Source organism: Salmo salar, chromosome ssa09 (assembly GCF_905237065.1).
Source record: "Salmo salar chromosome ssa09, Ssal_v3.1, whole genome shotgun sequence".
Taxonomy (NCBI): Eukaryota; Metazoa; Chordata; class Actinopteri; order Salmoniformes; family Salmonidae; genus Salmo; species Salmo salar.
The window spans coordinates 7,266,385-7,279,666 of record NC_059450.1 but is presented as its reverse complement, the minus strand read 5'-3'; the positions used below and the strand labels follow the sequence as shown (position 1 = coordinate 7,279,666).

At 42.6% G+C, this 13,282-nt stretch overlaps 1 protein-coding gene across 4 annotated transcripts in view; it reads right to left on the bottom strand.

Moving 5' to 3' along the window:
• Positions 1–4,934: 4,934 nt before the first annotated feature.
• The window catches only part of rps6ka1 (ribosomal protein S6 kinase a, polypeptide 1), a 195,000-nt gene continuing 186,652 nt past the window's right edge, over positions 4,935–13,282 (bottom strand). For all 4 annotated transcript variants that reach the window (XM_045723353.1, XM_014210103.2, XM_014210104.2 and 1 more), the window contains 4 exons: positions 11,473–11,549; positions 11,164–11,281; positions 10,407–10,544; positions 4,935–6,928 (listed from right to left, as the gene is read on the bottom strand). In XM_045723353.1, the coding sequence (XP_045579309.1) occupies positions 6,806–6,928; positions 10,407–10,544; positions 11,164–11,281; positions 11,473–11,549 (456 nt within the window). In that variant the 3' untranslated portion in view covers positions 4,935–6,805. The remainder of the gene's footprint in view (positions 6,929–10,406; positions 10,545–11,163; positions 11,282–11,472; positions 11,550–13,282) is intronic.

The following is a 13,282-nucleotide window of genomic DNA, read 5'->3' as shown; positions in this document are numbered from 1 at the left end:
ATTTTACCAGGTTCACATGAAGCAATTGTAACGACAGTCCACCACAACATACCCAAGAGTCTCCTGATTAGTAAGGGGTAGTCTGTGTTTAATTTCATTGAGTATTAAAAACACAGTTTGAGATCATTGTGAGGGGATTTCACCTGTGGTTAGAATGGGGGAATTGGGCTTCCCGTGAAAATGTTGTACAAGCTTGCAACAGTACCCAAGGGGGGCGGGGCTTAGCGAAGGGTCAATTACATCATCATGAGGTCTGACTGGGGATTGGGGGGAGAGAGCCACGGGTAAGGCAGGGACAGGGGACTCATTTGCAGGGTGCAACCAAAAATAAGTATTTTTAACGTCTTTTCAACGTCTTCTGCTCATAGCCATAGCATAGTTCCAGAGAGAATATGGCCTACTTTTACTTTAGTGGGCTGGGCTGCAGAGGAGCTGGAAACTGAGATACCTGCTGAAAGAGAGAATAGTCAATCTTCGGGTTTTTTGTGCCTGTGTGCGCAGTACCACAGCTCTAACAAAATCTTTCCAGAGGCACAATCAGAATTGAGCTCACATCAGCCATAATGACAACTACCCTTACAAAAAAAGATTGCAGTTTTAAAAGTGCAGTAACTGCAGTTGACTGTGGTATTTTGGACGCATTATTTGCAGCATACTGCAGTTATACTGCCTTCTAACTCCAGTTATACTACAGTGAACTGCAGATATACTGCACTCTGACTGCAATCTTTTTTCGTAAGGGTAAAAACCAACTGCATAAAACACCCATTACATCAGGTTGTTCAGTAGATGTTCATACTACTATCAAATATCCCAGTGAACACAACGTTGAAAATACATATTTTCAACAAAAAGACAGCTTTTCAATGTCTTGCGCTCATAGGTTCAACTTCACTGTTTTGGAGTGAGAGGTGTTAACGCACTCTGCCTCTTATCAGAGCATCTCCAAGGTCTGCCGCCCACGCAGAGACAGAGGAAGAGTCAAAGGCAGCCTTCACTCTGCGTTTTACAACTATCAGACACAGTGCTGCCTCTAAATCAAACAGACTTGTGTTCAGTAGGCACAAACGGAAGAAAATGTTAAGAAATGGAGTGAAACAGGGCAGTACTATCTATACTGGCCCAATAAGAAATGCTTGTTTCTATTTCTGTTTAAAACGTGTTGCTACAGTTTGCCCTAATGAATAGACCTGCCCGCCATTAAAACCACAGATGAAATGAGGCAATGCAGCATCTTCCAGGGTTCGTCCCAATTGGCACCATATTCCCTATATAGTGCACTACTTTTGACTAGTTGCTTTCAGATGGAGACCAGGGTAATGTAATGAGAGCCAGATGGAAAGATGCGTGTACAGTACTGTAATTAATACCGGGAACCTAGAAAAGTCTGTGTTAGTATGGGTGTGGTTGGAGAGGGTTAATTTACTGCAGTGTGAATTGCCTGTACACTGACATCAAGGTAAGAGCACAGAGCCCCCTGGTATGCGAGTGAGAGAGAGAGAGAGAGAGAAGAGATGAGAGGAAGAGAGAGTGTTTGCTTATTTGCTTATTTACTGGTTTTGCAGAAGCAGTAGCCACACAAAACACAAACAATAAGTAACAAAACACTGATAATGGACAAGGACAATCACACACACTTAAAATACAATGATATACAAACAATACAACAAAAATTGTGTGCGTGTCCCCTCACAGTCCCCACCATTCCATGAGTCGTATAATAACTTTCTTAAAAGGTAATTTTTCTGTTTGCTTGAGGATTTGGAGATGGGAGTGCCATAAGATCAAGGCTCTGTATAAAATTGTGCGTTGCCGTGAATTTGAGAGACTTGGATACTGTGAAGAGACCTCTGGTGGCATGTCTTACAGGGTATATATGGGTGTCTGAGCTGAATGTTATTTGACTATGCAGATAATCTGGAATTTTCATCACAGTAATGTTTCTCATAACTAGAAGAGAAGCAGTAAATGTCTCGTCAACTCTCAACCAGGAAAGACTGGCATGCATGTTTATGTTAGTTACGTGCATTTAAGGGCAAGGCATGCTGCTCTGTTTTAAGCCAGCTGCAGCTTTGCTAGGTCTTTCTTTGCTGCTCTTGACCATATTACCGGACAGTAATCAAGTTGGGACAAGACCAGAGCCTGTACAACTAGTACAGTTGATTTGTGTCAAAAATCAGACAAACCCCACCCCCCCCGTCTTCACAACTTTGCCAATGTGACTTGACCATCCATTCCTCAAATGGTCACATCCTTTAAGTCCAACTCCAGTTGAGGTTTAGGAATGTTTAGAACCAAATACAATGCTTTTAGTTTTAAATGTATTTAAGACCAGTTTATTATTAAATCACCCATTCTGATACTAACTCCTTATTAAACATTTCAGTGAGCTCACTTGCGTCGGGTGCTGACATGTAGAGTGTGGAATCATCCGCATACATAGTCATTTTAGCTTTGCGTAAGACCAGACACAAATCATTTGTAAAAATAGAGAAGAGTAACGGCCCAAGGCAACTACCCAGAGGGACAATGCACTGTAGATAGTGCCTTCGGAAAGTATTCAGGCCCCTTCACTTTTTCCACATTTTGTTAGTTTACACAGCCTTATTCTAAAATGTTGTTTTTCCTCAATCTACACACAATACCCCATTTTTTTTGTTGCAAATGTATAAAATATTATATTTACATAAGTATTCAGACCCTTTACTCCGTACTTTGTTGAAGCAACTTTGTCAACAATTACAGCCTTGAGTCTTCTTGGGCATGACGCTACAAGCTTGGCACACCTGTATTTGTAGATTTTCTCCCTTCTCTACAGACCCTCTCAAGCTCTGTCACGTTGCTGCACAGCTATTTTCAGGCCTCTCCAGACGTTCAATCGGGTTCAAGTCCGGGCTCTGGCTGGGCCACTCAAGGACATTCAGAGACTTGTCCCGAAGCCACTCCTGCGTTGTCTTAGCTGTGTGCTTAGTGTTGTTGTCCTGTTGGAAGATGAACCTTCGCACCAGTCTGAGGTCCTCAGTGCTCTGGAGCAGGTTTTCATCAAGGATCTCTCTGTACTTTGCTTCATTCATCTTTGCATCGATCCTGACTAGTCTCCCAGTCCCTGCCGCTGAAAAACACCCCCACAGCATGATGTTGCCACCACCATGCTTCACCGTAAGGATGGTGCCAGGTTGCCTCCAGACGTGACGCTTGGCATTCAGGCCAAAGAGTTCAATCTCGGTTTCATCAGACCAGAGAATCTTGTTTCTCATAATCTGAGAGTCTTTAGGTGCCTTTTGGCAAACTCCAAGCGAGCTGTCGTGCCTTTTACTGAGGAGTGGCTTCTGTTTGGCCACTCTACCAAAAAGGCCTGATTGGTGGAGTGCTGCAGAGATGGGAGAACATTCCAGAAGGACAACCATCTCCACAGATGAACTCCAGAGCTCTGTCAGTGACTATCGGGTTAATGGTCACCTCCCTGACCAAGGCCCTTCTCCCCCAATTGTTCAGTTTGGCCGGGAGAGCAACTCTAGGAAGAGTCTTGGTGGTTCCAAACTTCTTTCATTTAAGAATGATGGAGGCCGCTGTATTCTTGGGGACCGTCAATGCTGCAGAAATGTTTTGGTACCCTTTCCCAGATCTGTGCCTCGACACAATCGTGTCTCTGAGCTCTACGGACAATTATTTCGACCTCATGGCTTGGTTTTTGCTCTGACATGCACTGTCAACTGTGGGACCTTATATAGACAGGTGTGTGCCTTTCCAAATCATGTCCAATCAATTGAATTTACCACAGGTGGAATCCAGTCAAGTTTTCAAAACATTAAGGATGATCAATGGAAACAGGATTCACCTGAGCTCAATGTCGAGTCTCATAGCAAACGGTCTGAATACTTAGAAATACCTTATTTACATGTTTTTCTAAAAACCCGTTTTCGCTTTGTCATTATAGGGTATTGTGTGTAGATTGCTGAGGCAGTAACGTAACAAAATGTGGAAAAAGTCAAGGGGTCTGAAAACTTCCCGAATGCACCGTATATGTTAGAGTAGCTTCCATTGAAGAACATTCTCTGGGTTTTATAGGATAAATAATTCTCCAACCATGTGATATAAAGCCATATAGCAAGTGAGTTTTTTTCAATAAATTCATGTTCAACTATCATATCCATTTATTTTAACCAATCATGAGTCAGTGAAGTACAATACGAGTACCCTTCTCTATATGCATGCTAAAAGTCAGTTCACTTGTTCTCTGAAAAATAGCATTGTGTTTAGAATGAATTAGCTTTTCTATTTGATGTTGAACAGAATATTATTTGCTTTTATGTAGGGTTTGTATGCCATTGTGGAGGTAGGAATTAGGCAAGTATGTGGAGGTACTGTATGCAAGTAAGAGTTTGCGTTATTTAATGAGCGGATGGTAGTCTGTTTCAGGGAGCGTGTGGTCAGTACACAAATGTGTTATAGAACAGAATGGTTTGATGCAGAAGAGGAAAGTGTTACTATGTTAAAAGCTGCCTAAGAGTGTGTGTGTGTGTGTGTGTGTGTGTGGTGCGTGCCTGCAGCAGAGGTCCATCAAAGGAGCTAGTCAGTGCATTGGAGGACATTTGGGAAGTACATGAAAGTGTACCCCCTGCTGTGTGTGTGTGTGTGTGTGTGCACGTGCTGCAGACAGGCAGTGAGATGCAGTGTTTTTCTGCTTGCTTAACACACTGTTCCCTAGGTGTTTTAAAGGAACACTCAAATCCATCACTACAGCACAGGGTCTAGGACACACTACACTTAAAGGCGGTCCATAAAGTGTATATACACAAAGACACTGACAGACTAATATAGGAACATGTTCAATTCCTGAATTGAGTGCAACCCTGTTATTTTTATTATTAATGTACGCATACATGCAGACATCACAGACAATAAGAGATTAAAGCAGAGACAAAGCAGTCTGATCAGCGTAGATCATTTTTTTAATAGAAAGGAATCTCATTTTTACACCCTATAGGCCCGAATCCCCACTGCTGCAACGGCAGAAGAGGGTGAAATACCCTCTGTACCCCATCCCGACCCACCAACCTCCTTTCGACAGATATGCTTCAGATATCTAAAAGTCAAGGGTCAAGCCTAAAGAAGCTTACAGGATCTAAAGTATGCTGTAGGTCAAGTTACCTTACAAGCTACTTAAACTTAGCCACAAATGTGTACTATTCCAATACAGCAAATAATACAATGATCATTTTGTCTAGAAGTTATTATGACCTATGATTAAGTAGAATAGAGAAAGAGCTTGATGGAAGTCCAGGGCTTTTCACACTGCCGAGCCAAACCAAGCTGTACTGAGCTGGCCTGGTTAAAATAGCAGAGACAGCGCAGCTTGGTTCAGGTTGGCACAATAGTGTTTAAAGACCTTTACCCTTGTAGTAGAGTCAAACTGAACAGGACACAAAAAATAACCTGTGGACATTCACTTATAAGTCCTGATTAAAACCAGCAGACAGGCAATTTCAAATCAGAAAAGCCCAAACAATATTGTTTGAGTAAAAGATGAAAACCAATGCTTTACAGTGACTTTAAGAGAGTGCATTTGAGTGCTCAGTACAATCGTTTCGACAATCAATCTCACCATACTTAACATTGAAACAGAGGAGGATTGTGGGAAAGAGTCCATCATGGACGCTCCAACAGCGTGTGCTCGACATAACTTTTACAAAATGTAATCACCACTTTCTTTGGACCGAACAACAAAACATAACAGGCAACAACAAAAGTGAACACAAGACAGACAGCATTCAAAATATGCATATCCAAGAAGAAAACACAATGGGAAAAAAAGTGAATATAGATTTCAACATGCCAACTTGTTTAGGGCATTACAGATATTTTTATTGTAAAAAAAAAATGAATAAGACTATTTGGACATATCTCCAATCTTATTTTTTTTCTTCTCAGAATCGGCAAGGTCACCAAAAAAAGTGTAGATAAGAGAAGGACAAAGCAAAATGACGCCACACTGTACCATACCATGCAAACAACTTCCTGCAACTTTCCCGAGGACTGGACTCACCGTAAGTCATGCAAATGGACAGTGAGACACTCAGCTTGGAAAAAACATTAGCAGTGACTACATTACCCAGAATTGCTACTTCTGGTATAGTCTCATTTATGGCAAAATATTTTTGTTATTTTAATGGTCATTACAAAATAGGAGAATGATAGCAATGGACTGATCGTTTTGTGCCATAGTCCCTTCAAGCTTTCCCAATGGAAAAACAGCAAAAACAAGAAACAAATCGATTTGGCAGTAGCCTACTACTACGTAAAGCTAATCAACTGGAGAGAGAACGACACACCAAACAGACATTCAGAAAGACAGACGTGCAGAGAGCTGAGCGGCAGCCAATCACAGTGATGCTGAGGGGAGAGCCAATCAAAACGACAGCAGAACAGAAACACTAACAAAACATCAACAGCGGTCATCAACGTCCTCTGTGGTAGCAGGTTGTCTCACAAACTCAAGACTCACACAACTCTTATCCAAAATATACTGCTAACACATTTGTCAAAACCTGCCGCTACCCCACTGCCTCCTTATCCCCAGTCATGTCCTGTCACTAGTCCAGGTGTGATTGACAGCCAGTGACCACACCTATCGAGGAGGAAACTGAGACGACTGATATCACCGGCAGGGGGGTGGTGACTACAGCAGAGTACAGTCAATGGTCCTTGGCTGGTTAAACTGAGGTTGTCTCTTCAGTCCCGTGACTTACTGCTGTACTGACTGACTGGGGGTGTTCTAGCTAGAGTCTGGGGTGTCTACATGGTTCTACAGAGAGGTGGAAGGGAGCTTCTTGACACGTCGCTGGGCCAGGAACGAAGACTCGATGGGCTTCAGCTCCGGCGTGGGCTGGGAACTCTTTAAGGCCGAGTAGGTGGCCGCCATCGCCCCCTGTCAGAAGAGAAGAGGTAGTGCAATGTCAAGATATCAGTTTGGAGGACAAACAGTTCCAGTCACACACAGGATCTGGCACCTCTTCAAGACAAGTTGCATTCCGGAACCTATTTTACCGGATCCGGTACATCTTGTGGCATGAAAGATAATTTAGGTGCACTATGCAGAAATCGCTCTGCCATTTCCTGGTTTCTAAAATTCTAATAGTGTAGCAAGTACAGCGTAGAGAATCATTTTGCCATCTAAACCGATGTGAAATATATTTTCCATAAACCAAAATATTGTATTTTTAGCTGTTTGAAGCTGGTGTTCAAAACTGAAAATAAAGACACAAAAACTACATTTAAGATTGGGAAGCATAGAAATAGCCCACATAGAATATATATCTACCGCTTCTTAGTCTCGCTTTAAATGAGAATGACAGATCTATAACTCACATTTCTGTGTGAATTTGGTCAGGTCTCCCAAAAAGTTACATATTGCAGCTACTTGAAAGAGAAGGCAATTTGAATAAAATCAGAGTTAATTAAGATGCCTCCTCGTTAATTATCCTGCCCAAATGTCATGTGAAAACCTATTTCCAGCCCGCGCCTGATATTCTGAGAAATGATTACGGTTGGACCAGGCCAGGGATCAGGTTTGTGGAACATTGAAGTCTAGAGACCAATGTTGGTTTGGTGAGAGAGAAACGCGCCTGTATATCTCTCATAGAACTAGAATGAAATTACATTTCTATGATCCCTCTCCCACTCTCTGCTCTGATAGACATTGCTAGAAATAAATAGCTGTGGATTGTATAATGTAGCCCAATCACAAGGCATAGCCTACAGTCGGTAACACGCTGCAAATAGGCTATCAATCAACTGATTGTTGAGTTGTGGCTGTCTGAACAGCTGCCAAAACAGGCCTTTCGCAATATTTTGAATACAATTGTGGGAAAAGCACGGGTTGGAAAGCAAATGGCTCCTGCTGAAAATTAGACGTGTATGTCTGTAGGCGCCCAACATATTTTATAAATTCCCAAATGCAGTTGAAGTCGGAAGTTTACATACACCTTAGCCAAATACATTTAAACTCCGTTTTGAACAATTCCTGACATTTAATCGTAGTAAAAATTCCCCGTCTTAGGTCAGTTAGGATCACTTTATTTTAAGAATGTGAAATGTCAGAATAATAGTTGAGAGAATGATTTATTTCAGCTTTTATTTATTTCATCACATTCCCAGTGGGTCAGAAGTTTACATATACTCAATTAGCATTTGGTAGCATTGCCTTTAAATTGTTTAACTTGGATCAAATGTTTCGGGTAGCCTTCCACAAGCTTCCCACACTAAGTTGGGTGAATTTTGGCCCATTCCTCCTGACAGAGCTGGTGTAACTGAGTCAGGTTTGTAGGCCTCCTTGGTCGCACACGCTTTTTCAGTTCTGCCCACAAATTGTCTATAGGATTGAGGGCAAGGCTTTGTGATGGCCACTCCAATACCTTGACTTTGTTGTCCTTAAGCCATTTTGCCACAACTTTGGAAGTATGCTTGGGGTCATTGTCCATTTGGAAGAACCATTTGTGACCAAGCTTCAATTTCCTGACTGATGTCTTGAGATGCTTCAATATATCCACATAATTTTCCTCCCTCATGATGCTATCTATTGTATGTGCACCAGTCCCTCCTGCAGCAAAGCACCCGCACAACATGATGCTGCCACCCCCGTGCTTCACGGTTGGGACGGTGTTCTTTGGCTTGCAAGCCTCCCCCTTTTTCCTCCAAACGTAACGATGGTCATTATGGCCAAACAGTTCTATTTTTGTTTCATCAGACCAGAGGACATTTCTCCAAAGATTACGATCTTTGTCCCCATGTGCAGTTGCAAACCGTAGTCTGGCTTTTTTTTATGGCGGTTTTGGAGCAGTTGCTTCTTCCTTGCTGAGCGGCCTTTCAGGTTATGTCGATATAGGACTCGTTTTACTGTGGATATAGATACTTTTGTACCCGTTTCCTCCAGCATCTTCACAAGGTCCTTTGCTGTTGTTCTGGGATTGATTTGCACTTTTTGCACCAATGTACGTTCATCTCTAGGAGACAGAACGCGTTTCCTTCCTGAGCGGTATGACGGCTGAGTGGTCCCATTGTGTTTATACTTGCGTACTATTGTTTGTACAGATGAACGTGGTACCTTCAGGCGTTTGGAAATTGCTCCCAAGGATGAACCAGACTTTTTTTCTGAGGTCTTGGCTGATTTCTTTTGATTTTCCCATGATGTCAAGCAAAGAGTCACTGAGTTTGAAGGTAGCCTTGAAATACATCCACAGGTACACCTCCAATTGACTCAAATGATGTCAATTAGCCAATCAGAAGCTTCTAAAGCCATGACATCGTTTTCTGGAATTTTCCAAGCCGTTTAATGGCACTGTCAACTTAGTGTATGTAAACTTCTGACCGACAGGAATTGTGATACAGTGAGTTTATAAGTGAAATAATCTGTCTGTAAACAATTGTTGGAAAAATGACTTGTGTCATGCACAAAGTAGATGTCCTAACCGACTTGCCAAAACTATAGTTAACAAGAAATTTGTGGAGTGGTTGTAAAACAAGTTTTAATGACTCCAACCTAAGTGTATGTAAACTTCCAACTTCAACTGTAGGCCTATTGAGCGAACAGCATCACTGGTGAGTGACACTGGAACTTGATTAGGACTATAATTTCCTCCTCATATTGTACAATATTTTGTCTCCGCCATTTATTGCATTCAAGACAAGGCTGTTTTGTATTTCTCTGTCAGTGTCAAAGTAGCCTTTCATTTCGATAATTTGTGTGGTATTAAAAAATATTTCACTAAAGTCTCCAGTTATGTAAAATTACATGAAAATCTTTTTATAAAAGGCTACAATATATTTTTTACCCGTGTGTGCAAATTCTGTAAGTGCCTCTATTCTACTCAATGTCACCACGCAAATGCCATGATATGCATGCAATGCTGTATCATAAAGGTTATATATTTTTTTTATTCTCGTGCGTTCCGGTACCTCAGAGCTACCCAGGTCACGCCCCACTTGTGCCCACTTTTTGTTCCGTCACCTCCCGATTTCCAAATAAAGCGCTGCAGGCACTACAAAGTTAGGTCACCCTAGGCCATAGTGTGACCTAACGGACTAAACCCCTGCCTCCGGATCACATATACCGCTGCAGCATGGGTTCGAATCTGTCCCACTGCCACTTCAGCACACTCTCTATACATCTTTCCCATTGTCTCTTCTCTATCCAATAAAGCTTAAAATTCCCCAAAATATACCTTTAAAATAAAACGTTTGGTCACATTGCTTTATTTCGGAATGTACTTTTCGGGACTGTAAATGGCATTGTCAGCTGTGTCCAATAGAAATAGAAATTCACCATGTGAACAAGAACGGAGTTGACTCCCAACCCTGGATTTCCCAGTGGGCACAGCATAGTGTACATTATAGTATCAACCCAGTACCTTGACCAGCTTGGCGTCCTGGTGCTGCAGCTGGCTGTTGGGCAGCTTGTCCCTCTGAACAATCCAGGGGTGCTTGAGGACCTGCATGGCCGTCAGCCGCTGGTGGGGGTCCACGTGGAGCATCTTAGATACCAGGTCCTATAGAGAAAGAACACACACAGCAGGAAGGAAGAAATTAATGGTTTGATGTTTTTTTGTTGTACTTTTACCCCTTTTTCTCCCCAATTTCGTGATCCAATTGGTAGTTAGTCTTGTCCCATCGCTGCAAATCCCATACAGACTCGGGAGAGGCGAAGGTCGTGAGCCATGCGTCCTCCGAAACACGAACCTGCCAAGCCGCACTGCTTCTTGAAACTCTGCTCGCTATTCCGGAAGCCAGCCGCACCAATGTGTCGGAGAAAACACCATCCAGCTTGTGACCAAAGTCAGCTAGCAGGTGCCCGGCCCGCCACTATTGCTAGAGCGCAATGGGACAAGGAAATCCCGGAAGGCCAAACGCTCCCCTAACCAGGACGACGCTGGGCCAATTGTGCAAGGCCTTATGGGTCTCCCGGTCACTGCCAGCTATGACACAGTCTGGGATCAAACTTGGGTCAGTAGTGATGCCTCAAGCACTGCGATGCTGCGCCACTCGGGAGGCCGGTTTGATGGGTTTGTGTCATATTATATACTGTACACCTCTATCCTTGAAATCCAAACTAAACCACTATTGTTTCACTTCAAGTCTCCCAGCAAGTCCCAGTCAGTCCTACTGTACCTTGGCTGCGTCCGACACGGCGTCCCAGTTGCCTCCAGTCAGGGTGAAGTGACCGCTTCCTATCCTGCTCAGGATCTCATCTGGAGTGTCGTCGGGCCCATTGGCAAACGGAGTGAAGCTGAAGGGGGAGGGAGGGAGCCCATGGGACAAGTCAAATGAGAGTGTGTATGCACGCGAGTGACAAAATGACATTTTGTTGGCTGTAGATGCCCTACGGAGTGGAATATAGTCCACAGATGTATGAGTGGTATGTAGTGTGTGTGTGTGTGTGTGTGTGTGTGTGTGTGTGTGTGTGTGTGTGTTCCTCACCCAGCCAGCATGGTGTACAGCAAGACACCCAGACTCCAAACATCACAGCCCTCGTCATAGCCCTGACGCTTCAACACCTGGAACACACAGACAGAGCAACACGTCACAATATTGGCTATCGCGCATCACCGGGGTAAAGCTATACGCCCTAGCATTTGACAAGGACGCTACACTGAGCATACAAAATATTAAGAACACCTGCTCTTTCCATGACAGACTGACCAGGTGAATCCAGGTGAAAGCTATGATCCCTTATTGATGTCACTTGTTAAACCAGGAGACAGGAGGAGACAGGTTAAAGAAGGATTTTTAAGCCTGGAGACAATTGAGGCATGGATTGTGTATGTGTGCCATTCAGAGGGTGAACAGGCAAGACAAAAGATTTAAGTGCCTTTGAACGGGGTACGGTAGTAGATGCCAGGCATACGCTGTTGCGGTGACTGTATTACCGCCACACCGGCAGTCATGAGTCATGACCGTTGAGTCAAGGTAATCTCCTCTTATGCATTCTGGACATGTGTTAGTATGACCAAACTAGCTAATGATCATCAGGTCGCTAATGTCACGGTACTCAGGGCTCCATTGTCCCTCTAACCACTCTGGCATCAATGCGAATGCAATCGAACATCACTAAAATCATAAAAACAGTATGTGCTTTAAAACTCACCTCACTGTGATTGATCAATTTGAAGAAATAAGTTCAACAGGTTGAAACAGAGGAAAACAGTCTTTGAAACAACATCCACAATGACCAACACAACAAAATGGACAGCGCTTTCTAAGGTGATGATTAATTCAAAACACCCACATGTATATTAGAGCTTATGCATACGCATAGGCCCTGTGCTCGACTTGGACTGAAATAGGTGCCGGTACTCATTTTGGGTGCTGGTACAGTTTATATTTAGGTGGAGGAGCTCCACAATACTTTCGAGCTAATATTCTATAAGCAGTATAAAACTTGGTGCCGGTACTCATCTCTGGTGAGCGCCTGCACAAGTCAAGCACTGCATAGGCCTATATACATCTAATCAACATCTAATCAAATGGCTACCCAGACTATTTGTATTGCCCCCCTCTTCTATGCTGCTGCTACTCTCTGTTGTTATCTATGCATTGTCACTTTAATAACTCTACCTATATGTACATATTACTGCAATTACCTCGACACCGGTGCCCCCGCACACTGACTCTGTATCCCCTGTATATAGCCCCGCTATTGTTATTTACTGCTGCTCTTTAATTATCTGTTATTCTTAATGCTTACTTAAAAAAAAAAAACATTTATAGGTATTTTCTTAAAACTGCATTGTTGGTTAAGGGCTTGTAAGCATTTGACTAAGGTCTACACCTGTTTGTTGTAGTCGGTGCATGTGACAAATACAATGAGATTTTATTTGATTTGAGACCAGGCCCGCAAAAAAAAAAAAAAATTAAAATAATGATTGTACCATTATACATAGCCTACCTCATATTACACAGGGCAAAAAATAAAATTAGATACTGATTAAAGATATGATACATAATTGGTCTATCCTAAATTAAACAAATTCAAAGTTAGCCTACAATTATAAGGAATTATAATGAATTTATTTTCAGAATGAATAGGCTGACACATTACCTTTAGCTACAGAATAGCTCATCACTTTGCGTTTCCATCTCCCCCTTCATTCCTTTCTCCAGTGCGCAGAGAGAGAGGCTGTCAGTTTAATGAAATAGGTTTTGTTGTGAAAACATGTTACTATTGATGTACCCAAACAGATTTCACTTGGTTTCCCACGGAAAGCTTTCCACTAGATGTTGGAACATT